Genomic DNA, 24,508 nt, shown 5'->3' on the forward strand with positions numbered 1-24,508 from the left:
CATTCTTCTGGAAGAAGTTGTTCAGAAGGCGTGTTCAGCCAGAAGTGGGTCTCTGTGTCAAACACTCTGATGTTGTTGTAGTGGGCCCACTGGTCCCTTAGACCTCCAAATACAAACATCTTTGACCTGATGATGATGACAGAGTGACATTTTTCTGGAGTGCATCTGGTGTTAATTAAAGCCCAGACCTTTGTGTTGGTGTCCAACTTGTAGTTATTTTTATTATGCACTCCCCCATAAGTGGGACATCTCGCTTGTAATACTGGGGTTACGTTCATAACGTACAGTTTGGTTTTGTCTAGTTCTCAAACTATTTGGGCCAGCACCCACTAAACAATATCAAGGTCCTTTGAATCGGGGGCACCTCAGTGCCCCCAATTCAAAAGAAAACTTCTATTCCTAAAGCCCCCCGATGTTCTTTGAATGCCCCTTGGGGGGTGGTATCGCCCCTGTTGAGAAACATTGTTGTAATGAAGAAACCTTGAATTGAACCTTGAATTTGATTGTGTGACCACACAATCAAAATAATTTCCCCCTGGATTCCTTGGATTTTATATAGGTCCGTCCTATATTGGATGGGCCTATATTTATCGTTTTCTTCAAAACACACCTTTTGTTACAACTCGTACAAGTTTTGTGCAAAATTGGTACTAGTACTAGGGATGTGAAAAAAATATTTTTTACTTGACTTTCCACTCATGTTCATCTCGACCATTGAAATAATGTGCTGGATCTGCGTTGGCTTCGTCGATGTCAGCTGTGTTGATCTGTGGGGGTGCGTTGGTTATTTGAAGCGGTGGAGAGCTAATGTTGTTGGCATAGCTCTCACAGACTGACCCCGTTGTTACGTCGCTATAGCTTCTCTTGTGACCTCTGTGACCTGGAAGCCATGACGTGTTGCATTGGCAGCGATCGGCCGAATGTTTGCGGAAGCATCCACTGTTGACTCGCTTGCAGGCGTGTAATCCAATATATCAAAAATAAAAGTGACATCGATTTCAAATCCTTGGTATCTTTATCCTAGCCTCTCAAGATGCATTGATCAGCTGCCCAACGTCATTTCTGATACAGACAGTGATCGAAAAATCGATCGAAAGATCGATCGACACATCGATAAATTGCCTTGACACGTCGACTCGCGAAATACCGAGTCATTCACATCCCTAATTGGTACACAAACTACACATTATCTCTAATGTCATGTGATCAAATCAGTCAGATGTCTCATATACCATTCCAATTGTCTATAACTGCCTTCCAAATGTATGGCCCCTGAGTAGACAACCCGGCCTGGCAGAGACCTGTGCTCCAGGAGCGCAATTTTCTAGTTCTGTAGTTGTTTTGAATCCGTAACTTGCATATCATATTTCTAAATGTCTATTGTCTCTATACACCGATTGTAAATGGTCTTGAGTTTATCCAACATACTGTGTACTTGGTGGTTGAAATCAAAAGCACTTTGCAGCCAAAGTTTGGAAGTGAAGTGATTATCTGCAGAGTCACAGGGTCACTGGGTGTACTGTATATCATCTTAGGCCATGTTGTTGTTTTTGTAGTATCCCAGTTGACATACAGTAACAGCAACATGGAAGACCTGCAGCAATAAAAGAAAAACAACTTTGGCAAATTGGCACACAAAAGTTTGGAACGTGAAATGGACATCATCAGCATTGCTTACGGTATATATTACCTTTATCAACAAACGCATGAACAAAGCACTAGCCTGAGTGTTTTTCTGACACAGTCTTTGGGTATATGCATGGTTTTCTTTTTTGCGATCCAGTATTAACAGTGAGCGCCTCTACATCTCTCGTTGGTCGTAGTGGAATTTATGCCTAAGGCAATATCAGCTCTCACTAAATCTGCACTGAGCCAATCTAATCTTAAGATTGATAGTCTTATACTGTAGCATAGCAGTGCGTTCATTCACCCTGCACATGATGTCATGAACCTGAAGCAGACTCCATGAATGTTCAGGGGGGAAAAAGAATACTTATATATATTTATTTATTTTTGCATTTTGTTCTACATTAAATTTCATGTGTTTCTTAAGCCTAAACCACGTCAACCTTATTGTGACAGATTTTTATTTATTTATTGTGCTGCCGGATAATGCGGATATGGATGCTTTAAATAGTATTTCAGTGAAGAAGCAACTTCAGCATACATGCTGCAACCCACAAGGGATTTCATGACTCGAGGTGTGTGCGTGGTTATGCAGGTATGTTATTCTGAATGTGACCCGGCATCCAGGACATAATGTGCTCCCTCACCATAACAGTTCATTGTCTCTCCCTCTTCACCAGTCAGAGGAAAGGAATGCTTATTATATGAGTTCTTAGTGTCTGATTGATATGGTTTCGTTGACCTGCTCCATAAACTGACCGTCGACAACAGGAAGACTGCACACACACACACGGACAGACACGCACGCACGCAGGCACGCACGCCCGCAAGCGCTGATGTTTTCTATCTCTGCCCTCCATTTTCACCTAGCTGGAAAACAGCACAAGCACACTTCCTGGAATGATTAAAGAGGAAACAGGGTAGTGGGGAGAGTATAAGACCTTATACGTAATTGTGACAAAACCACATTCTGCGTCATACGTTTGGTGCCAGCTCCCTGACACCAGCAGTACTTACTAATGTATCATCAGTTTCCCCTTGCACAATAAATTAAAGCCCCTCCCCCCCCCCCCCCCAGGCCCACGTCGATGTGAAAGCTTATCTTCATTATGAAGACAGAAGCAGTAGCAGTGCATTATTGAGATCAGGGAACTTGGCATGAAATAATTTAATACTTTTGAAATAGTTGGAAAGCGGCCTGTGTTATTCCTTTATTAAATTAGATCACGTTAGCTACAACATCATTTTCTTCGGCCATATGAATTGCTTGAGCGATTTCAGTTTGTGTTTTGTGTCCTATTTAGCCTCTTAAACTCTGGCATCCCTTTGCCAGAAAATGTATTCGTTTATTGCGACCGCAGGTTTTTACTATGCATTTACGTGCATTTCCCACCCGTCCTTCCTGTGCTGACATTCCATATGTTGATCTGACCTCATCAAACCCTGTACACTCAAGACACGCTCCATATATGGCCAGTACAGAATTAATTCCATATGTTGATCTGACCCCCCATGCCAAAGCGCCAGCAGTCTGCCATCTGCCGACACCCAGGCGGATTCGTGCACAGGATCTGGCCCGTTAGGGGCTTCTCGCCCTCAGGGCGTCTTATTGGTTAAGGCCTACAAAAGCCTCCAGGGTTGTTCTTATTCCCACCACCATAAGTCTCCAGGCAAAGCCAATCAAGCCGAGAGCTGCCGATCGAGCGGGAGCCCCGATCTGCGGTAAATCCCAATTATAATGTTATCAATTGATAGGAAGCTAAATAACTCCCAGTACTTACTTATCGCACGTCAGAGTAATCCTAGCTGCACTACTCATACACTGAGGTGGCGGTGCTCAGGATCCAACCTAGAACCTTGTTATCCAAAGACGAGTGCTCTACTGACTCCGCTACCCAGACACTAGCCTCAGATACACTAACTATTTACCAAAATGTATATATTTTTTTAACCCCGTTTGCTCTTAAAATCTTTGTTTTGGGGCGTCCGCTGGCCAAGTGGTCCGGACACATGCCACATATAGGCTTTGGCCTGACAGTGTGTCACGTGTTCGAGTCCCATTCATGACGACCTTTGCTGCATGTCTCTCCCCTTCTCTCTCCCTCTTTCCTGTCTATGTCCACTTGTATCAATAAAGGCAAAAAAAGCCTTATTATTATTATTCTGTTGATTACATCATTTAGAAAACATCTCACTGATTTTACATTAAACGGGACTGTTAAAATGTGATTATTACCAGGGAAAAATGTTTAATTGTATATTAAAATAGGCCAGGGATGCTATTTTATTATTATTTACTTTTAAACAGCTACTGTTAAACTCTAACTGGGTCTTGCTATTGATCACAAACGGCAACAAAACAATCACACACTCTGATGAGTGTGTGCTGGTATTCAGGTGGTACCACCCCCCCCCCCCCCCCCCCCCCCCCATAAATATAAATGTATTAATGCGCACAAAATATTTTGTGTTAGAATCTTTGGTGTCAAAAATACATAATTTAGAAGCTTTGTCCTCGTTCTATCAGTAACGGGTTCATCCTCCAGGGAAATGCAGAGGAAATGCAGGTTTTTATATCAAAGTGCAGTCTGGTCTACTGGGAAATTGAGCTGGGGACGATAACTGGTGGTAGGCAAGCCTTTCCTTGCTGGCTTAACCCGACCAGCTTACACCTAAAGAGTCCTGGAGGAGAGGCAGGTTTGACTGAACATTATTAAGTATGAGTCCTGATGGTGTCCTGACCACCAGACATCTGTCTTTTGTGATTTCATACCAATCCTTGGCTGCAACCTTACCTAAGTACTCTTCTCTTCAACCACAGCGGGACATTTTGAGAATTCTAAACAGCATCTGTACCCCAGAGATTGAGCTAGAGTTGGCAGCAACTGCCCCATTCGCTATTCAGCTGCATGAGGGGCGGATTGTCTTGTGCCTATCAATGGTAGAGTACTTAGGAGAACCCACAGGAGTATAGGATTTCCATTCTAAATTAGGCCAAGCTGTCTGTTGGTGGAATTCTTGGTGAACATGTACCATGTACTAAGTGTGCGTTATTGTTTTCCGTCTGTCAAGTGTGTGTTGTTCAGCCTGCTTTATCTTTGCTCCCAGACTGTCTGCCTGTCTAGTCTGTGTCCTATGGGTTTGATGACATGAGTGTGTGTGTGCGTGCGTGACTGTGTGTGTGTGCGTGCGCGTGCGTGACTGTGTGTCTGTGCGGCATGCACACGTGCATGTGTGTCCAACAGCACTCTCTTTGTGTCTATCCATAGTGAATCTGCTTTTGTGCCTAAACGTTCCACGTGCCAGGGGACCATTGTCATCGTCTGGAACAAGCAGCCCCATTGTGTCTGTGTGGCTGTTTGCTGATGATCTGAAAACAAACAATAAAACCTTTTCAGGCAGAGTCCAGTTCATGCAGGACATCAGTAAATGCTCTTCATATTCAGAGAGATCTGGAAAAGACCCGGGCTGGTAGCCCACACTCTGAAATGCCATTGAAATGCCACATTAACAGGCCATGCCAAAGCAATGAATGAGCACTACACACACGCATGCGAACGCACGCACGCACGTGCATGACTAGTTAAATTAAATTGCTGAACAGTGGATGGATCTAAATGTGACATACATGAATGAGTCTTTCCATGGTTTTAGCAAATGTATTACCTCTTCGCAACTGGTGACAATTGTTTCATAGTATATAGCTATATTAAAACATTCAGCAACATCTCTGATTTAAATTTCAAGCACTTACTGCCAATTTAACCTGAAGACATTATCTTGAAGTTATTTTTTGTTTTAGCTTAAAATTATAATTAATTTAAATTGGATAGGGTGAGCACCTTCAGCCGTAGGCTCACACTCCCCCGAGAATTCATACGGAGCGATACAGACTCTCTTTCATGCCAACTGCTATCAGACTCTATAATGCAAATGCATAAGAACTGCCTCCCCTAAATGGCATTGGTACTTGGTGGTCCTGGTCTTGTGTGGTTATGTTATGTCCACTTGTGTCTGTTGTTTTTTCTGTTTGTCCAGTAGTTTTAGCTTTATTTATGTGCCACATTATGCTGTTGTAACGCTTCAATTTCCCCTCGGGAGTCGGGATTAATAAAGTTCATCTCATCTCATCTTATTGCCAATAGGCTCTATGCACAGCAGCCATTTTGGTAATAACTCTTCCTACTGGGCGCCCGCTGGCCTAGTGGTCCAGGTGCATGGCACATGGCACATAGGCTCTGGCCTGACAGTGTGTCGTGTGTTCATGACAACCTTTGCTGCATGTGACATGTCTCCCCCTGTCCCTCCCCCTCAATTGTCAATTGTATCTATCAAAAAAGGCAGTAAAGCAAAAAGAAAAAAAAAATCCTTCACAGGTGTTACCAATGATACTAATTAAGGCTCTATTTCATTTAGTGTACAGTGGTTCTCAAACCTTTTAATTTCAAGAACGCCCATAACTCTGAGAGTGTACAAATGGAACCCGCTCAAGGACACTTTGATTATGCTGAATATACGCTGAACATAATATATTAAACTATTTTCTGGCAAAATGTTTGAATCCTGCACCACAAGCTATGTATAGATTAGATTTACAGTAAGCGTGTAATTGGTATATTCACCAAATTCTTGATTATAGTCAAGCATTAAGCCGTTAGATTGTATCATGAACTGGTTAAACATTTATTTCTCTGAAAAATCACCTTCCAACAACCATCACTTAATGGCTTTAACATGGCATAAATTTCAACCCCACAGACTTTATGCTAAGAAAATGCAGGTCATTGCCAGTGTGTTAATTACGTGCTTTTGTATGAACTTTTGTATGAAAATGTATCCCCCACTGTATATGCTGAACATGTGTTGTGATCTGTGTTGCAGCAGGTGCCCATGCAGCCAAGAAGTCTGGGATACCTGCTCCCAAGGAGCTCCCTCCCACCATCGCTAGAGACCGCGTCTCACTGAGGTACGAGCTGCGGACCTCCACGGCAAAGAAAATGGTTCCTAGTTCCAGCACCTCCAGCCTCTCCACCCTGGCCAAGCAGCAGCGCAGCACAGCCAAGACGCGGGTGGACACAGAGGGTGTCACGGACCATGTGCTGCTGGAGAGCCAGGTCAAAGAGCTACTGGCTGAAGCCAAAGCCAAAGACTTGCAGATCAGCAATCTGAGGATGGAGCTGCAGCGCTGCAAGGGGAAAGCCTCCTCCGCCTCTTCTGCGTCCTCTTCGCCTAGCAATGCTGTGTGCCAGGAGGCCCTGCCAGAGCAAGGCCAGGGTCAGGTGGCCGAGGCGCTGGTGCTTGTCGGAGAGCTGAGAGAGAAGAACGGAAAGTTTCAGAGGGAGCTGGCAGCTCTCCGGGAGGAAAACCAGACCCTGAAGGAGAAACTGCTGTGCTTGGAGGATTCTCCCCTGTCCACCAGCAGCACTACGCTTCTGGTCAATGGTCTGCCATCGGACCTCAGCTCTCCCTCTGCTGCTCAAGACCACAGCCCCCCTTCCTCCGCCAGTCCCCTCAAAACCTCCAGCTCTTCACCCGACTCCTCGGAGTTTGAGAAGATCCCATCGCGCTCCACCTCGGTCAGTAGCAGCGCGTGCGGTGAGGGCATCACGGGCCTGGGAGGAGGTGTGGAGGGCCGCGACGTGTCGCTGGAGAGCCTGACTAAGCAGATCCACAAGATGGAGGAGAGCCACCACAGCACCTCCGAGGAGCTTCAGGCCACCCTGCAAGAGCTGGCCGAGCAGCAGCAGGTGGTGCAGGAGCTGACGGCAGAGAGCACGCGGTTGATCGAGGAGAAGCGTCTCCTGCAAACCTCCCTGCAGCAGCAGAGGGAGCGGATGGACTTGATGGCCCAGAAGAATGAGACGCTGGCCAATGGGCTCCAGGAGCAGGCGCAGGCCCATGCCCAGAGAGAGGAGGAGCTGGTGGGTCAGGGCCCCCGTCTGGCCGAGCTGGAGCAGAGGTATGTTGAGCTGGTTGAAAGCTCCCGCTTCGAGCGGGAGAAGCTGGTAGACATCCAGCAGCAGCTGACAGGCGGTCTGAGGGCTTTGGAGCAGGAGCACCAGGACGCCCAGGTCCAGGTGTGCTGCCTAAGGGAAGAGAAGGACAGCCTGCATGCTCAGCTGGACAGGGAACTGGAGGCTGGGGGAGTGGCGGCGCGCGCCACAGAGGAATACAAGGCCATGGCAGACGGTCTGAAACTGGAGAACAGCAGGTTGAAGGCCCAGCTGGACATAGAGAGGCAGAAGTTGTCTGAGCTGAAGGCCATGCAGAGCACCAGTGATAGCACTGAGCTGCAAGGTCTGCTGAAGATGGCCCACGCAGACAGAGACAGGCTGGAGGTGGAGCTCTCAGAGCTGAGACAGGAGCTTCTAGAGGCGCGGGCTGAGACAGAGCATGCCCGAGACACCATATCCAAGGTAGGTGGAGGTGAAACTGTGCCATTCATAATGTATTGACTGTATTGTCTCTCAAAATTCAGTCCCTTGTGGGATTCAGAGGTTACAAGATTTATTCCTATACTGTATGTGTGCTGATGAATTAAGTTAGTGTTGTCTGATTAGGAACTGTACTTTTCATTGGCCTTTGCAAGTCAGAGGTTGTTTTTTGGTCCTGCTCCAGTTTGTTGTGTTGTGTGCAAAGTTGCAAACCCGTTTACGGTGCATGTCCTACATGTGACTCATTGCAGTCAGACAGCTTAGTTGTTCCATGTTGATGCATTGTTTGTGGTGGTGATAACAATGATTATTATGATGAGGATTTTACTTAGTTGCGGTAAACATTAACATCTGCAATACATTTACTGCAAAGAAAGTACTGGAGGGAAGGAAGAAAACAAGAAAAATAAACAATGAACTTTAACCAGTTTTAAACCTGGCATCTCTATTTTGGACGTTTTGACAAAAATCTTCAAAGAATTTCAAAATTAATTTCAAGCAGACTGCTATGAGACAAAATTTCCGAACATTGGATTTAACTTGACCCCTATATACACTCTTATGACATTGTTAAAATACGCAAGGTTGAAAGTGGTTAATGAATAAAACAATGCTGTGTGCTACAGCGGTTTGAAGATGACAGTCTGTGGTCAATAGACTGTGCTTTGTGGTGGTGCTAGTCACTTTCCCCCACCACCATAGCACATGAACTCATGTCATCCAAATTGCTTTCGTGTGTTTGAGGGCTCAGCGGCAGTGGATTTCCCCTTCGTTGCCACAAATGTCGGCAGCACTGAGGCAGTGTCCGTGGGGTCACGTCCGCGGGCAGTGGGGTGTGTCCTCATCAGCTGTATGATGTCATCATTGTTGGTGTCCATCTGATGGATGGTCCATGCAATAGCATGATCTCTGACTCAGCCTGTTGGCCTCTGTCACATGGGTGTGAGGGGGAAGCCGTTCCATAACCTCACTGTTAGTCATATTGTGTGCAGTGCATCTGGATTACTTTTGGTATACACGCTCATAGAGGTCTGCCTTATGCTGCTTATATGGACTAAAGTAGTGTCATCTTGAGTTACTGTAGTCCGACAGGGTCAGACGTGGTCCAGACTCTGAATTCCATGAGTCATCTTACACTATGACCTGTTGTTTATCAAGTCTGTGTTACTGTCATCATACAGCTGAGATCAATGGGTTGCCTGCTCTAATGCATTAATAGTTCATTATTAGAAGATGCTTTATTGAGACAGCAGGACTCCTATAAGTCTGGTACAGTGTGGAAGATTTTGGGGAACAAATTACTATTACTACTATTTTACTACTTTTATAGTATGAGAAAACTGTACAACAAAGGGTTGGAAAGTGTAAGAAATATAGATGTCCGAGCCAGCCTAGCGGTCCGGGCATCTAGGCTGCCAATCCAGTCGTGTTGTGGGTTCGACTGCCGATCCCAACGACCTTTGCTGCGTGTCACTCCCCACCTCTCTCCTTATATTTCTGTCAGTTACTGTACATTATCAAAAAGCCCTTAAACACTTAAAAACATCTAATAAAAATACAGTCCTAATTTACACAACCATGGCCATTTCATCTTTTGTTGTGAATAAAATAGGGGAGAGGGAGACGATCGGCGAAGTTAGACCAATAAACAATAAATGGGTGCTGAAACCTGCGACCGACGCTTCGCAAAACTATGCGTTGCCACTGCCAGCATAATAACTCGCTACAAGCTGCTTGTAATAGTGTTTTGTACTCGGTGCAGGCAGCAACCGAGAGCCAGTGGGGAGCAGAAAAGGGGGAGACATGTTAAAATGTTGGCTGGTTGAAGACCAGGCGTGCTGTGGCATTCTGGATCATTTGGAGGGGCTTAAGTGAGCATGCTGGGAGGCCAGTAAGGAGGGAGTTACAGTAGTCAAGTTTATTTCCATAGAGTTGTCTATGGAAATAGATCCTACACGGGGCAGGTCTTACCTGGGAAGAAGATTAGCTCAGTTCAGCTTGAGTTGGTGGGAAGGATACACTGTGAGATGTTAGAAAAACGTTGATTGATCATTGTTGTGTAGAGAAGTCAGGTAGAGAAGAAGCACTTCAGTGCTTGTCCATACATATTCAAGGATACATAGATATAGACATTTGTCATTTTTATTACATTAATCCAATAGAGCGCCGCAGTCCCCGCCCCCTTTCAGAAAAGCGAGTGGCCCAGGAAGTGGAAGCCCCATGCATTCTCCCATCGGCACTTTTAATATAATTTATTTAAAGACGGTTACGCCGCGGACAAAGCCAATTCGGATCGTGACGAATCATGACAATGAACACAATATTTTGGGACGATCAAATCATTAGAAAGAAGAAAAGAAAGTCAGGAGACAACACTATTTGTTTTATTTTTCGTCTTATAAATTTTTTGTTTCTGCATTTGTTAAAAAAAAGACAGAAAATCTTGTGAGGGAGAGCGAGTGCATTTTCCAAAACGTTTCCTTCTTTTGTGCACAGGTGGAAGCCAAGTGCCAACAGGTCCAGGAGCGAGCGGAGAGGAGGGAGCAGGAGCTGAGTGTCAGGGTGAACATCCTGGAGGACGTGGCAGTCCAGGCGGAGAACAAGCTGAAGGAGCTGAAGGAGACCATCTTTGAGCTGGAGGACCAGGTGGAACAGCAGAGGGCCATTAACCTCCACACCAACCAGACCGTCCTGGACATGGAGAGTAGGTTACCCAACCCTGTGTGTGTGTGTGTGTGTGTGTGTGTGTGTGTGTGTGTGTGTGTGTGTGTGTGTGTGTGTGTGTGTGTGTGTGTGTGTGTGTGTGTGTGTGTGTGTGTGTGTGTGTGTGTGTGTGTGTGTGTGTGTGTGTGTGTGTGTGTGTGTGTGTGTGTGTGTGTGTGTGTGTGTGTGTGTGTGTGTGTGTGTGTGTGTGTGTGTGTGTGTCTTTGTGATGATTTACGATTCTGTCCCTATCAGGACATAACTTGAACGGCGCTGAGTCGCTGCCCCTTGTGACTCAACTCTGATTCACATGGGGCGCCTCTGTCAGGGTCTCCGCCTAGCTCATCGTAGTAATACAAATGTAACTATCTAAAGTACTGGAATTTGGTAGAAGTACCGCCCAAGAAAATGACGCTGCCGCTTTACAAAATGGTTTACATTCTCCATGAATGAAACGACTGATGGGATTGGTCAAAAAAGATAGTTAATAGGAATACTGTACGGTACCACCACTGCTGTAGAGACTCTCTGCAGTAGATCATGATCATTAGGACTTTTACACAGTTGCTGTTCTCATCTATTATCTAAATGATTGAAGCTGATTTTCCCAAATGTAATGTTTATTAGTGTATGGGAACAGTGTCAGTTGTGGTGCAAGCATCCCTGGATATGGACTAATATAATTTTAGATAATAGCAGATGGGGAACATCTGTCACTCCCACTAGCATAGCAGCCTTGATGCCTAAAGGACACACATCTTCAGCAGACACAGGCACTTGGTTCTGACTGCATACTTCTGTATGATCCAGGTTGTCTCCCATTCCATTGATACTTGACAGGATGAATGATATTTCCATGGATAGTCATGAGTCATGACAGATTTTGTCGATTTATGACATGGAGTTGGATGTGTGACTGATGTCACGACAATTTAATGAATGAGAAATACTTGGGGAAAAGATATGTTGCAGCCAAGAACTTTACAAGAGACTGCCATGAGGCTGTTGTATTTCCACTGTATCTTCAACATGACTTGCTGTATTGTATTTGAATAGCGCCAATCCCACTAGAGTTTAAGGCAAATAAGCTGTTTATCATAGATGTTCGTTGTCATTGCAGACCACGTGAAAAAGTTGGAACACCAGAAATCTGATGTGGAGAGACAACTGAAGGTTCAGAATAAACAACTTAAGGTAAGATTGATCTATTGGTAAAGCAATCACTTCAACATAAGTGATTACCTTACTTAATTTGGCAGCAAGTGGTGCCGCAGTGATCATCACATCACAGGCTGAAGACACGTCGCAAAATCGGTGACAATAAAGCTGATACTGGATAAATATGGTTTAGTCTTGCGCTCTGCAGTGTTGGCAGGTGGGAAGCCAGTAGGGGATTGTGTCTTTGTCACTGTACTACTGCGCCTCCTACTGGTGGGTCGGGGTGCCTGTTCAGCAAGGAGGGGAAGTGTGGAAGATAGCACACAAGAGGTTACACAGGTAACAGTGGATGGTTGGTCAACATCACAAACGTAACCTCCAGAATAACCTCCAGGCACACCGTTTATCGCTCGTTCAATAGCCTACAGAAACTACAGTACGGACACTATCTGACATAATTACTTTGCGTTACTGCGTTCTCTTTTAAGCACTGCTGAGGGTGTATGTATAGGGTTGTATTTTGTATATTTTTTTAATTTTTTGCCAATTATGTGATGTACCGGTACTTTTACTGCTCTATTTACAGTGCTTTTTATCTTTATCTTAACTGCTGTGCTGCCTTTAGTGCCTGAATGTCCCTCATGTGCACAAATCTTGGCTCAATCACTGTTCAGGACATGACAATTGTCAAACCACGTGTGTGCCAATATACATGTCTGTGTGCTCCCAGGATGAAAAGGAAGAATGGCGTCGCTTCCAGGCGGACCTCCAGACGGCTGTGGTGGTGGCCAATGACATCAAGGTGGAGGCCCAGCAGGAGCTGCGAGCCATCCGGAGGCATCTCCAGGAGGAGCAGGATCGCAATGCCAAGCTCTCCTCTGACCTTGAGGCATTGCAGGGAGTCAGGTACCAGCTCTATTGTAGTCTTCATTGAATTATTTATTTGTTTTTTGGCCCCCACAAACCCACCCTCCTCTCCTCCCTGGCATCCCCTCTGAGCTACGGGCTGCGGTTCCCCTTACTCTTCCTAACACAGTCTGGACATGAGATACCTGTCAGAGCCTTGCCATATCCCCTTCATTCTGCATCTTTATTCATTATAGACACCTGTCAGAGCCTTGTCATATCTCCTTCAGTCTGCATCTTTATTTATTATAGATACCTGTCAGAGCCTTGCCATATCCCCTTCATTCTGCATCTTTATTCATTCAGAATGCACTCAGTGATGTGTGTAGTACATTTTTCCACAACAGTTCCTGAAGGCAACCATTCCACCCTCACTTTAAGAGGCTTTAGTTTCTAAATTTAAATTCTTGAGACCCATCTGTTGTTTACGAATTGTACTGTATAATACAGCCACATTTATAGTCTTAACGATATTATCTGTTATAGTCCAAATCTGTGAGTTGTATGGCTTAATGAATCCTCAAGACAAGAGAGTTTAGTGTTCTGGGACTTGGCAAGCTCTGTTGGTAGGTTTAGCAGTCTCCTGCAGTCTCTCCCTCTGTTTACTTTGGTCCTCTGAGCTGCTGCCTTCCTCCGTCTCTCTCTTTGTCTCTTCCACACTGACCACCTGTCGTAACGCTCAACCCTCACACTGCACAAATATCGGGTACTCTTTCTGCGGGGGAAAGTTTTAGTAGATGTTCTCATTCTCGTGCTGCCTCAATCTAAGTGGTGTACAATACAACAATACGTGCCGTGTACTACTTTGCATTCACTGCTCCTTCCTCTAACTGTAGGAGCCGTTTAAAAGCGGCTAAATTCATCTGTGAGGCAGTATTGCTGCTCTTGCACTGTAGCCTTCCAGTGATGTGACTGGTGCATTGATAGTGTGTCTGTGACTGTGTGTGTACACTGTACAGTATGTACTATATGTGAGCGTGTGCATGCTGTAGTATTTTTGACAGTGTTGTCCCTTCTCATTATCATGTCAGGTCAAATCCCCATGTGGCAAAGTCAGCTTGGATTTGCTACTATTGCTGTATTTTACTATATATTTCGTAAAAAAATATATATATACCGGTATATAAAAGCAAAAACAAATGAAGTAAATTAACTTTATAAAACAAACGGTCATATCAATTCAAAACCCTCAAGGGCCATTTTAATTTGATCTAACAAAAGAACATTTATGTTTGGTACAAAATGTAATTGTAATCGGTCTGTTATCGACATTCTAGGCTACAGAATGCTCTGTCAGTGTATATTAGACGGTAGATAAACTAGCCCATTTTCTCTGGGATTAGCCGCTATGCTATGTCGGCTCCCCTCCCCTCCTGCAGCAGCTCCCTCAGATGACTCATTCAAAGATGTCCCTCTGACAAGCAACCTTATGTCAAGACCAGGTGAGTTCCCTGTCCTGTCAGACCACTTTCAGCCAACCTAACATCTCTCTCTCTCTCTCTCTGCTGCTGCTGAATGGCCTTTCATCTTTGGTTTACTTCCCCTTTGCTGCTTCATAATGACTTTGTTTCTCTCTCTGTATGCCTGTCTGATGGACTGGCTGACTGGACTGTGCCTGTTGGGGGCTCCCATGTCTGTTTTTGTGCCTTGAGTCTTGTTGCTTTGCCTGGTTAGATTGTAGTATATCCCTGCTTGTGTTTGGCACCACCTGCTGTTTTTTTAGTGAACAACTCTCCTACCGTTTTTTCTTTTTTTTTTGTTCAGGAGGGTGTTCTGCCCAGCATGACTTGAAATGAACTCATCTGCTTCAGACCAATTTTAGAAGTATACAGACTAGTCATTTAAATGAACTTTAGACCATGTTTGGCGATATTAATCTGTAGGATATGCATGGAATAAAGGAAACAGTGAGTCTGTCAACAAGTCTGTTTTGTTAAAGGACAACTTTGCTTTTTTTTCAGCCAAGGTTCATGTTTTAGGTTGTTATTAATAATAATATAATAATATAAACTTCTGCATCTCTCTGATTTAAAAAAGGTCTTACTTTAGCCATGTTTCTTAAATGAAAAAAAAGCTGGTTCTTGTGATCTTACTGAAATGATAATTAAAAGTCACACCCAGGTCTGTGACCTCTGTTTTGACATGTCTAGCCAGGGATCCAAGCATTAGCTCTCTCAGAATGGGGACCAGTGAGAAGGATCTCAGTTTTTCCTTCATTAAGTTTTAGAAAGTTATTACACATCCAAAGATGGATGTCATTGAGACAGGAAGTGAGATCACTCAGGGCATTGGGGTTGTCTGGTGAAACAGATATGTGTAATTGGGTGTCATCTGCAGTGATAATTAACATTATGGCGTCTAATGATGTGACCAAGTGGCAGCATATAAGGAGAAGAGGATGGGTCCTAAAATACTTCCTTGAGGAATCCCATGCTCTATTTCAACTGGTTCTGATATTGAGAAAGTAAAAGATGAGTCCTTTGACTCATTTGAGTCTAAATATGATTTTACGGCGATTTCTTTATTGTTATTTACTACAGTCGTACTAGACCCCAAGAAATGACATCTGGCCACAAAAGATCACGGGATCTACTGAATGTGACGGGGGATACTAGGGGGATGCCATACTGTGTGTCGTAGGCTCAATATGGTAGTTTGTGATCTTGGTGATCTTTTATGGCCAGATGTAATTAGGGTCTAGTAGGAGTCGGAGTGTCGGACTATAGTAAGTAATAATAAAGAAATCGCTGTAAAAAATGTAAACAAAAGACATATTTAGACACTTACCTCCGCCCCCTGTCAAAATTATCTAAAATGTTTAAAATGAAAGAAAGTAGCAAATGAACACTTATCTTTTACTTTAATAACAACCTAAAACATGAACCTTGGTTGATTTCTTTTTATAATTGTCCTTTCAGAAAGGAGAATCTCGGCTAAGTGGGTAATTATGCTGCTCAACTATAATGTTGATAATACATAAACGGGATGGTATGTTATCATTCTGTAAAGAAATAAAGGAAATAAGGTCTAATTTAAACTTAACACTGGGTTCCCTCCTCTGTTTATTTCCAGGATCACCAGCGGGTCCACGTTCGACACTAAGACGGCAGTGGAAGGCCGATAGAGGGTTTCCACCCACCAGCTCAAAACCAACTCAACTGTGTCGTATGTCCATTTGTCAAAATGTCATTAGTTATTTAAATTTTGTCAGGGTGACTGGTAGACAAGTATATGAAGTATGATATATCTCCATTCTCCACAGTCTCATGTGACAAATGTGTCTGGTGTTTTTATATGCTTGGAACCTTCTGTGTAATTATGTGTAATGTTTTTTTTTATCTGTTTCTGTGAATGTACTTTTTCTGTGTGACTTCCTTGGCCTATGTCAAAGAGATGACAGTTATTGGAGAGACGATCCTTTTTGATAGTTTTACTTTTTGTGCCTTTTAGGATTTGAATTTGCTAAGTGAGAGAATCACAAATATATATTAATATAACTTGTTTTTTTAATTATTATCCCCCCCCCCCCCCCCCACCAAGTCTTTCACATTTATTACCATGTTAAAATATTTAGGTCAACTGCTTTCTATTTAACGTATGTATGTTAAATCTGACTTAAGTTATGACAAGTGACACCATAAAATCTTGGTGTTCATGATCTGTGAAGATATTTCTTTCAATCAGTTTTCTTATTTTTACTAGAGACCGTGGGTTGGTCTGCTGCTGTAATGGGGTATTTGAAATGAATGCAGTACTATGTTTAGCCACCAGATGGCACAATTGAACTCAATATGAGCAGCAACCAGATTAAATCCTTAATGAGATCAACTGCACTAACACCTACTACAGTATTTTGTACATGTATTAGCCATGTATTCATATATTCTGCTTCAGTTTATAGATCATCTTATAGATCTAATTCTGTCTGCCAAATGTGACAATTGAACAATGCTGATGTAAGTCTACATGGTCTACACAGGGAACATAGATATACAATAGGCTATGCTGGCAGTACTAAGAGCACTGCCCAAATTTGTCATCACTGCCACAACCACAAATAGCCTTGCCTCACACTCATTTCTATCATTAGTGTGAGTTTGGACATCGTAAAACAAAAAAGAACTGTGCTGCAAGTTCCTTGAAGGAATATGTAATCACATTAAATGGAATTCTAACACATGATCAGTTCATCTCCTAAATAATTTCGGTGGGGTAGGACTTTCCATCATGGACCAACATTGACCATAGAGAGGGTCAATAGACATTGTTGCTGAGCCACAGAACTGTTGGGTCTGTGGCTCTGATGCCACAATGAAGTTAATCAGGACCAATTTCATCACCTAATATGGAGTTTTCTGTCTTACATTGGAGCAAAGACATGTTGACCTCACAGTACATACTGATATAGTACATACTGTAGTACAACAGGATGAGCAGACATGGAGAGTAGACTGTCTGCATATCATTGCACTTGTATGATTCAAATCCGGTGTGATTAGCAAGCAGGGTAGCATAGAATATAACCGGCTGCCCAATCTCAGGTTACACCTACACTCCAGCTTTCACCAGTGTTATTACTGTACATTTGTGTGGTTTTATGAAAAGCCATAACATTTGACCAGAAGCTGGTGGGCAGGTGGATAACTTCTAATAGACCACCTACTGTAAGGCAAGATGAGGTATTAACTATGTCACTGACTGTCAATTTGAAGTGTCTATAGTCAACACATTTGCTCAACAATTACTGTCAATAAATGTGGAACTGTTTTTTGTAATTTATTTAGTGGTGTTTTATCAAGGAGAGACTTGTGATCGGTTTTGTGCCTATGACAGATCATCAAAATACACAATTCTGTTTGTCCAGTTCAATCTTTTGTTATTGGAGCAAATTAATAAATGAAATTACTCCAGTCCAACTGTGGTGTCTCTGTGCGTGTGTGCGTGTGCGTGTGCGTGTGTGTGTGTGTGTGTGTGTGTGTGTGTGTGTGCTTGCTCTTTGCACCTTAAGGGTGATTTATACTTATTTGCATGCTGGGGTCGAGCACCGACAATAGCATCTACCAGATCACAACACGTCACAGCAGTGACAGCACAATGCATTGTGAGTTTGTATAGATTGGCTATTTTCAGTGCACGAAACCGTGTGCAACCCAGAATATATTGGGCTTTATCTATCACGAGTTTCTCATCGACTGATAAAGTTACTGGTCTCCTCCAGGCTTACTGATCTGGAATCCAATGTCAACAATAGAGGATATGGATGCAAAGTCTCTTTCAAGCACTAAGTGTTATTGGTTCCAAATTTAGACCTGGTTATCTATTCTAGAACATGTGCCCAGTTATTCACAGTTTTTTACGCAAACGTAGCTCAACATTCGAGTGCTATTCGGTACATTAAGGTCAATTAATTAACCTGTCCGGTCCCCACTTTTCATGTATAGTGAGTGATTTCTAAACTCTTATGGTTAATACCTTGTTTTGATAAACATCAATTCATGAATACAACATATACATTGGCACAAATGGCACATGTCACATTTTTGCACATTTGCCATTGTGCATGCCCTGCATGCCACAACACGGCTTTGCCCAGTATATTTCCACACTACTTCAATTGTGTCCCTTAGGTCCCAAAGTGACGAGGGGAGAACAACTGACCCGGACGAAGCTCATCACTGGTGTGGCATCCCGATATCCCAGACGGCCCAGGCAGAGTGGACAACCTCTAACGGAGATGGCGATCTAGAGCCAGAGGCTACTGTGAAATCCCTTATCACGTCCTTTGATACAGTTGGACAGAGTGAGCACAGATCAATTTAAAACAAACATACACATGATATGGGTTCATATACAGTATTGGTTCATATCGACTCGAGTGCTAGTTGACTGTTCATTTTTACCAACATAACTGGGGATGACTGTTTATGCACACTTTGGCTATAGTTATGGCTATTATACTGTTAATATACTTTTAGTGCACTTTACATCTGTATCATTTATACTTAATAGTTTGTACAACAGGCAAATCCCAGGTAGTCCAAGTCCAGGTTCTAAACCTGTGGGTTGGGGACCCCCAGGGGGTCCTCATATGACAGACAGACAGACAGGCACAAATGAGTAGAGATATCCAGCTGGGATGTTTCCTAGCTTCCTCTACAGCAGAGTCCTATATGGTCATCTGTTGATGGGAATTGACAGCGTTATTTAGACTGGCCACAGGCAGAACTGAAGGGTATTGGTTTGTATACTGTACTGTAGCTTTATCAACAGAATCACTGTAGGAATGAAGACACTTCTCCCTGGTTTTGCTCATGAGCTGTGCTCAGTATCAGCTCGGTGGAAAGGTTTATCCTGGTCACATTTTCCAACAAATGTGCAGATTATTATTATAGTCCAACATAATCAGAGAAAGCCTGCACACTTACAAAAACTGTTGAGGCCCTTTGGATGTAAAAATAGGTCTATTTGTGCTCACTGCTCAGTGATTTTTTTTTTTAAGATAAACGTTTGTCATCGGAACATCAGCTATCAGATATTATTAGTTATTATTACATTAATTCCAGGGCTTCCATGGGAAAATATACAGTATATATACTTTTAAATCTCAATGGAATTTTCTCCTGTTTAAATAAAGAAAATACAGTTAACTTGGCATATTCCAGCTGGCACCATCTTGTGGGGTTTTAAGCTTATTACTTTCAATGGTGTGATGTCATGTTATCTTTCTATATCAAGTTACACTATTTATCATTCATGTGGTGGTGACACATAAACTAATATAGTAGGCCTATGCATGCACTGTATGGGTGTTTCAGACGGACCAGGATCAGGCCACATGGTCCAAATGCACTCCTCACAGAGAAGTCCTCTAAGTGGTATCCCTGTCCGCACAGCCCCTGCTGCTGCAGTCTCACCTATACAGGTACAATATGCCCCAGTTCCTTTCTTTTTCTTAGAGAATGCTGATAAACTTCTGTCCTGATGTAATAACCCTGATTCTGGTCCATGTCCTTGTATGTAGAGACATTCGTATATTAAACCACTCTCAAAGACGTTGGAGAAAAGGATCAACCATGGGGAATTCGCTCATCCCGGTATGTCAAACACAGAGTTCACGCTGCAGTATTGCATGTATTTATGCTGTCCATATAATTTTGCAATCACTCTCATGATGTAAATGGTAAGCCTTGCAAACTGCCATGACCGTGAAACACAATTACTGTACTACTGAGTTCTACTGTACTTTGACCAATGAGGCAAGCTCAAAGTGTCTGGAAACTGAATGATAACTCATGCACATTGTGTTGCATTACAAGATTACTTATTTCTTTAATGTAAAAATATGCGCTATTTAGTATTTTCCACGGCTAGTATGAAATTGCCTAAAGAAAGTATCAACAAGTATCTGTATAATTTACTGTGACCCACAATGTGATTGTAACTGTGCTCCATAATACTTATGTGTGAAACTTGTGCTTCTGTCATGACATTTAGTTCTCTATGTAAACAACATCCCTTCTTTGGAAAGTGCTTGTTTCTGACTCACTGTTCGTTCCAGCTAACTGAGTCTTAACATTTCCCACTATGCTTTCTTCACTCGCTCTCACGGTTTCCCAGATATGATGTCGGGCTGTGGAGAAGATTTGAAACCTAATAGCCTTATGAGAAAGAGCCCTTCCTTGGAGTCTGTGATCAAAATCCCTGTCTCCCTCAGCAGTCGCTACAACCGAGCCAATAGCAAGCTCAGGTAGGAATTCCATCCTTTTCATACAATCTAACAGAGTTCTAAAATCTGTGATTATAATGTCTCTTCTGATTAAGCACCCCTCTTAAGCCTCTCTTCCCGAAAGTAACTGATTTAATCTGAAATTCTATTTTCAGCAAGTGACATAGTCTTCACTTGGAACACGCAGAGAATTCTTAGTAAGATTGGAAATAAATAAGTAGATGTGATTCCTTTTTCAAAGTATCTGCTTTGATACTGCTTAATTCCCAAAAGGTGTAAAATGCAGACTTGCAAAGAAAAAGATTCCAAGGCACTCCGTCTTTGGTGAAAAAATATATATGGATTTATTTATAAGCAAGGCAACAAGAAATATGACGATGAGCGCTCTCTTTGTAGATTAGCAACATTTGGGAGGGCTAAATCAGCTTCACCTCTCCTTCTAATCTTGCATGTCAGATAGTGGGCAGGATCTGCATCTGCGTCAAAGTACTGTAGGTGCTCTTTACTCTCGCAGGGATCCTGAAGAAGGCCTGGGAGTATGCATATCCGGCCTACGTGTGTTTTGTGGATTTGGAGAAGGCATATGACCGGGTCCCCCGGGAGGTGCTGCGGGAGTATGGGGTGAGGGGGATCTTGTTGAGGGCCATCCAGTCTCACCCAAAGCGAGAGCTGTGTCCGTGTGCTCGGGAGTAAGTCGGATTTGTTTCCGGTGGGGCTTGGCCTCCGCCAGGGCTGCGCCTTTTCACCTATTCTGTTGGTGATTTAGATTTTCATGGACAGGATCTCAAGGCGAAGTCATGGTGGAGAGGGTGTACAGTTCGGTGAGCTACAGTAAGGGTTGCTTCACTGCTTTTTGCAGATGATGTGGTCCTGATGGCACCATCGGCCCGAGACCTTCAGCTCTCACTGGATCGGTTCGCAGTCGAGTGTATGGCAGCTGGGATGATCAGCATCTCCAAATTTGAGGCCATGGTTCTTAGCAGGAAACTGATGGATTGTGCAGTCCGGGTAGGCAATGAGATTTTGCCTCAGGTGAAGGTGTTTAAGTATCTCGGGGGCTTGTTCATGAGTGAGGGGAGGACAGAGCAGGAGATCAGCAATAGAATCGGAGCAGCAGGGGCGGTGTTTCAGTCACTGTACCGCACTGTTGTGACGAAATGATTGCTGAGCCAGAAGTAATCATTCTGATGGCCAGAGTTGTGAGACATTTGATAAACAGTAGGTGAGTGTGTAGCACAAAACACTGGTCGTTAATGTGAGCCAGCCAGCCAACCCTTGCACGCTCTCATGACATGCAGTGATCAAGATGGTCAAACCATTACTTTTTTTGGTATTGTTTGTGTTATATACCATCGCTATATCATGTTTATATCCTCCAGCTACTGCAACATTTGTTTTGATAGTTTCCACACTCATGGTCACACAGCGCCTTAAACAGAGTAGGTCTTGATGATGTCTTGTGAAATGTTTACCATGCATAGAGCAATGACCGTCACGCAGGCTTCCCATGGCCTCCGCTCCAATGCAAGCCCTGGGGAGGAAACCCTCATCCAGATAGGAAATTAACAGGATATATACCACTCGAAGAATAGACCGAAGCAATAGGAACATTAATAGGGAACGCTTAAGTCTGGACGTGTGGGTTTTAATGATGTCTGGTGCTTGAGCACGCTGTTTCAAAGCTGCATTGCTAAATATAGTTTCAATGTTTTCATTTAACATAAATATATTGTACTGAAATACAAACATGCTAGAAACGGAAATCACAGTCACACACACACACACACACACACACACACACACACACACACACACACACACACACACACACACACACACACAGACACACACACACACACACACACACACACACAGACACACACACACACACACACACACACACACACACACACACACACACACACCGAGGATATCTGCTCACTGTTATGACAATTATTCCCAGTCCCCCCCAGTAGTCCCTGTCAGTGCTGAACCCTGAACCCTATACTGTTTGGTCTTGGGGAGAATGCAGATAACCACTATGTGTTCTCCAATGCACATGGAATTGCCATGTGCTTCTTTTCACCTGTCCGTGAGGAGGTACACTGCAAGGGTGTAATGCATGTGGAGGAACATACTATCCCCGCTGAACCGGTGCCCTGGCCAACCTGCCGGCTTCCCACCGTGGAAATGTAGGAGTCGAGGCATGAACTTTACCCGTGGGCCATCCGGAACCTGGGCCTACTGTATGCAATGCCTTTTAGAAAGACTTTTGACTACGGTAGTCTTTTAGCACTTTTAAAATGTTGGATTGTGTATTTTTTTTGCTAGTTTATCCAACATGGTTAAAAATATTGGCAAATTAAGCCAGTATTTTAACCTTGGCTCGCCAAAAATAACTGATCTTCAAGCTAACAACACCACACTTGTTTTAGCTTGAAAACAATTCATCATCAAGCTAACAACACCACAGCTCTTTGATCTACCAAACCCCAATGCGTGAAAGAATAATAATAATAGTGAAAAGAACCACGCTCAAAATAGGTATGTCGGAGTGAAAGTGATTAACTCACCCACCGCTAAATGGCAGTAGCAATAGTTAGCACAGGTCACCATAGATTTGTTCTTAAGTCATGATTATCAATGTTATCAATTTAAGCCCCTTTATAAATAAGTTAAAAACATCTTTGGCCTGGAGGCACTTTGTGTAAAAGAAGTCAAATAGAATGAGTTAAGAGGAAGTGGTTAAAACATCTACTTGAACTCGACTGTACTGTATCCGCAGCACGTGCGCTAAAGGTTGTCCATCAATGTGAAGGCGATAATGTTGCTGCACCACTATTCACCAGATGACATAACTGTTGTGAACTTGTGACTCTGACACTCTCTCTCTCTCTCTCTCTCTCTCTCTCTCTCTCTCTCTCTCTCTCTCTCTCTCTCTCTCTCCCTCTCTCTCCCCGTCCATCACTGTGGTATGTGTTTCCATGGTAACAGTGTGGAAAGAAAGGACCCTTTGGCCGCACTGGCGAGGGAGTATGGAGGATCTAAGAGGAACGCTCTACTGAAGTGGTGCCAGAAGAAAACAGAGGGCTATCCGGTAGGGCTCAAAGGTCAAAGAAAGACCTCTTGCTCTAGATATTCAGATCCCTGGTCCCTCTTATTTCCCTGTCTGCATCTGACAGCTCCATTTGGGATCTTCTTTCTCCCCAACAGCGAGCTGTCAGCACTAGGGGTGGGACGATATGGGTACCTCACGATACGATATATATCACGATATTAGGCCCTCGATAACGATAATATCACGATATGCGATATATTGCGATATATCGATATATTGTATGAAATTTCATCAACGATATATCACAATATATCGTTATCACGCACGCCGTCGCATTTTGTATTCCCACAAAGCGGTTTGGACAAATCACCATCCAGTAATTCAGTACGGATTTGCTATTTTTTGTTTCCTCCTTTTCTATACATTTTTTGTCGATTATTTATCGCGGGAGGACGTATCGATATATATCGCAATATCGATATAATATTTCTGCACACCCCTAGTCAGCACTTCACTCTGTAATAATTCACTCTGACACAATTAATGTGTTATGTTTTACACATGCACACACGCCATCGCACGCAAACACGCACGCACGCACACACACACACACACACACACACACACACACACACACACACACACACACACACACACACACACACTCACACACTGCTGCTGTCAGATGCACACCATTGTGTCTGTCTGCATGGGGAACTCAAACTCCTGTTTCACATGAGTAGCCGAAACAATGCTAGGGATTTGTAACAGTTGTACGTGTTGTACTGTTATGTGTGAATGCGAGCATGTATGAGGGGGAAAATGTCCACCAGTTTATATGAGCATCCTCGTGTTTATGCATGCATGTCTGTTTAATTGGCGCATTGTTACTGTGTT

The 24,508-nt window shown here is 43.4% G+C and overlaps 1 protein-coding gene across 12 annotated transcripts in view; it reads left to right on the forward strand.

The window, feature by feature from the left end:
- specc1 (sperm antigen with calponin homology and coiled-coil domains 1) overlaps positions 1-24,508 on the forward strand; it is an 80,430-nt gene that overhangs the window by 37,107 nt on the left and 18,815 nt on the right. For 7 of the 12 annotated variants that reach the window (XM_080780975.1, XM_080780980.1, XM_080780983.1 and 4 more), the window contains 9 exons: positions 6,508-8,042; positions 10,557-10,764; positions 11,884-11,957; positions 12,652-12,827; positions 18,455-18,627; positions 19,613-19,749; positions 19,849-19,921; positions 20,445-20,574; positions 23,548-23,650. In XM_080780975.1, coding sequence (XP_080637101.1) covers positions 6,508-8,042; positions 10,557-10,764; positions 11,884-11,957; positions 12,652-12,827; positions 18,455-18,627; positions 19,613-19,749; positions 19,849-19,921; positions 20,445-20,574; positions 23,548-23,650 — 2,609 coding nt within the window. Of the gene's footprint in view, positions 1-6,507; positions 8,043-10,556; positions 10,765-11,883; positions 11,958-12,651; positions 12,828-18,454; positions 18,628-19,612; positions 19,750-19,848; positions 19,922-20,444; positions 20,575-21,067; positions 21,193-23,547; positions 23,651-24,508 lie in introns of those variants that run through there. The other 5 variants (XM_080780984.1, XM_080780976.1, XM_080780985.1 and 2 more) reach the window with 4 other exon arrangements.

Source organism: Protomyctophum bolini (assembly GCF_963924005.1).
Source record: "Protomyctophum bolini genome assembly, chromosome: 13".
Taxonomy (NCBI): Eukaryota; Metazoa; Chordata; class Actinopteri; order Myctophiformes; family Myctophidae; genus Protomyctophum; species Protomyctophum bolini.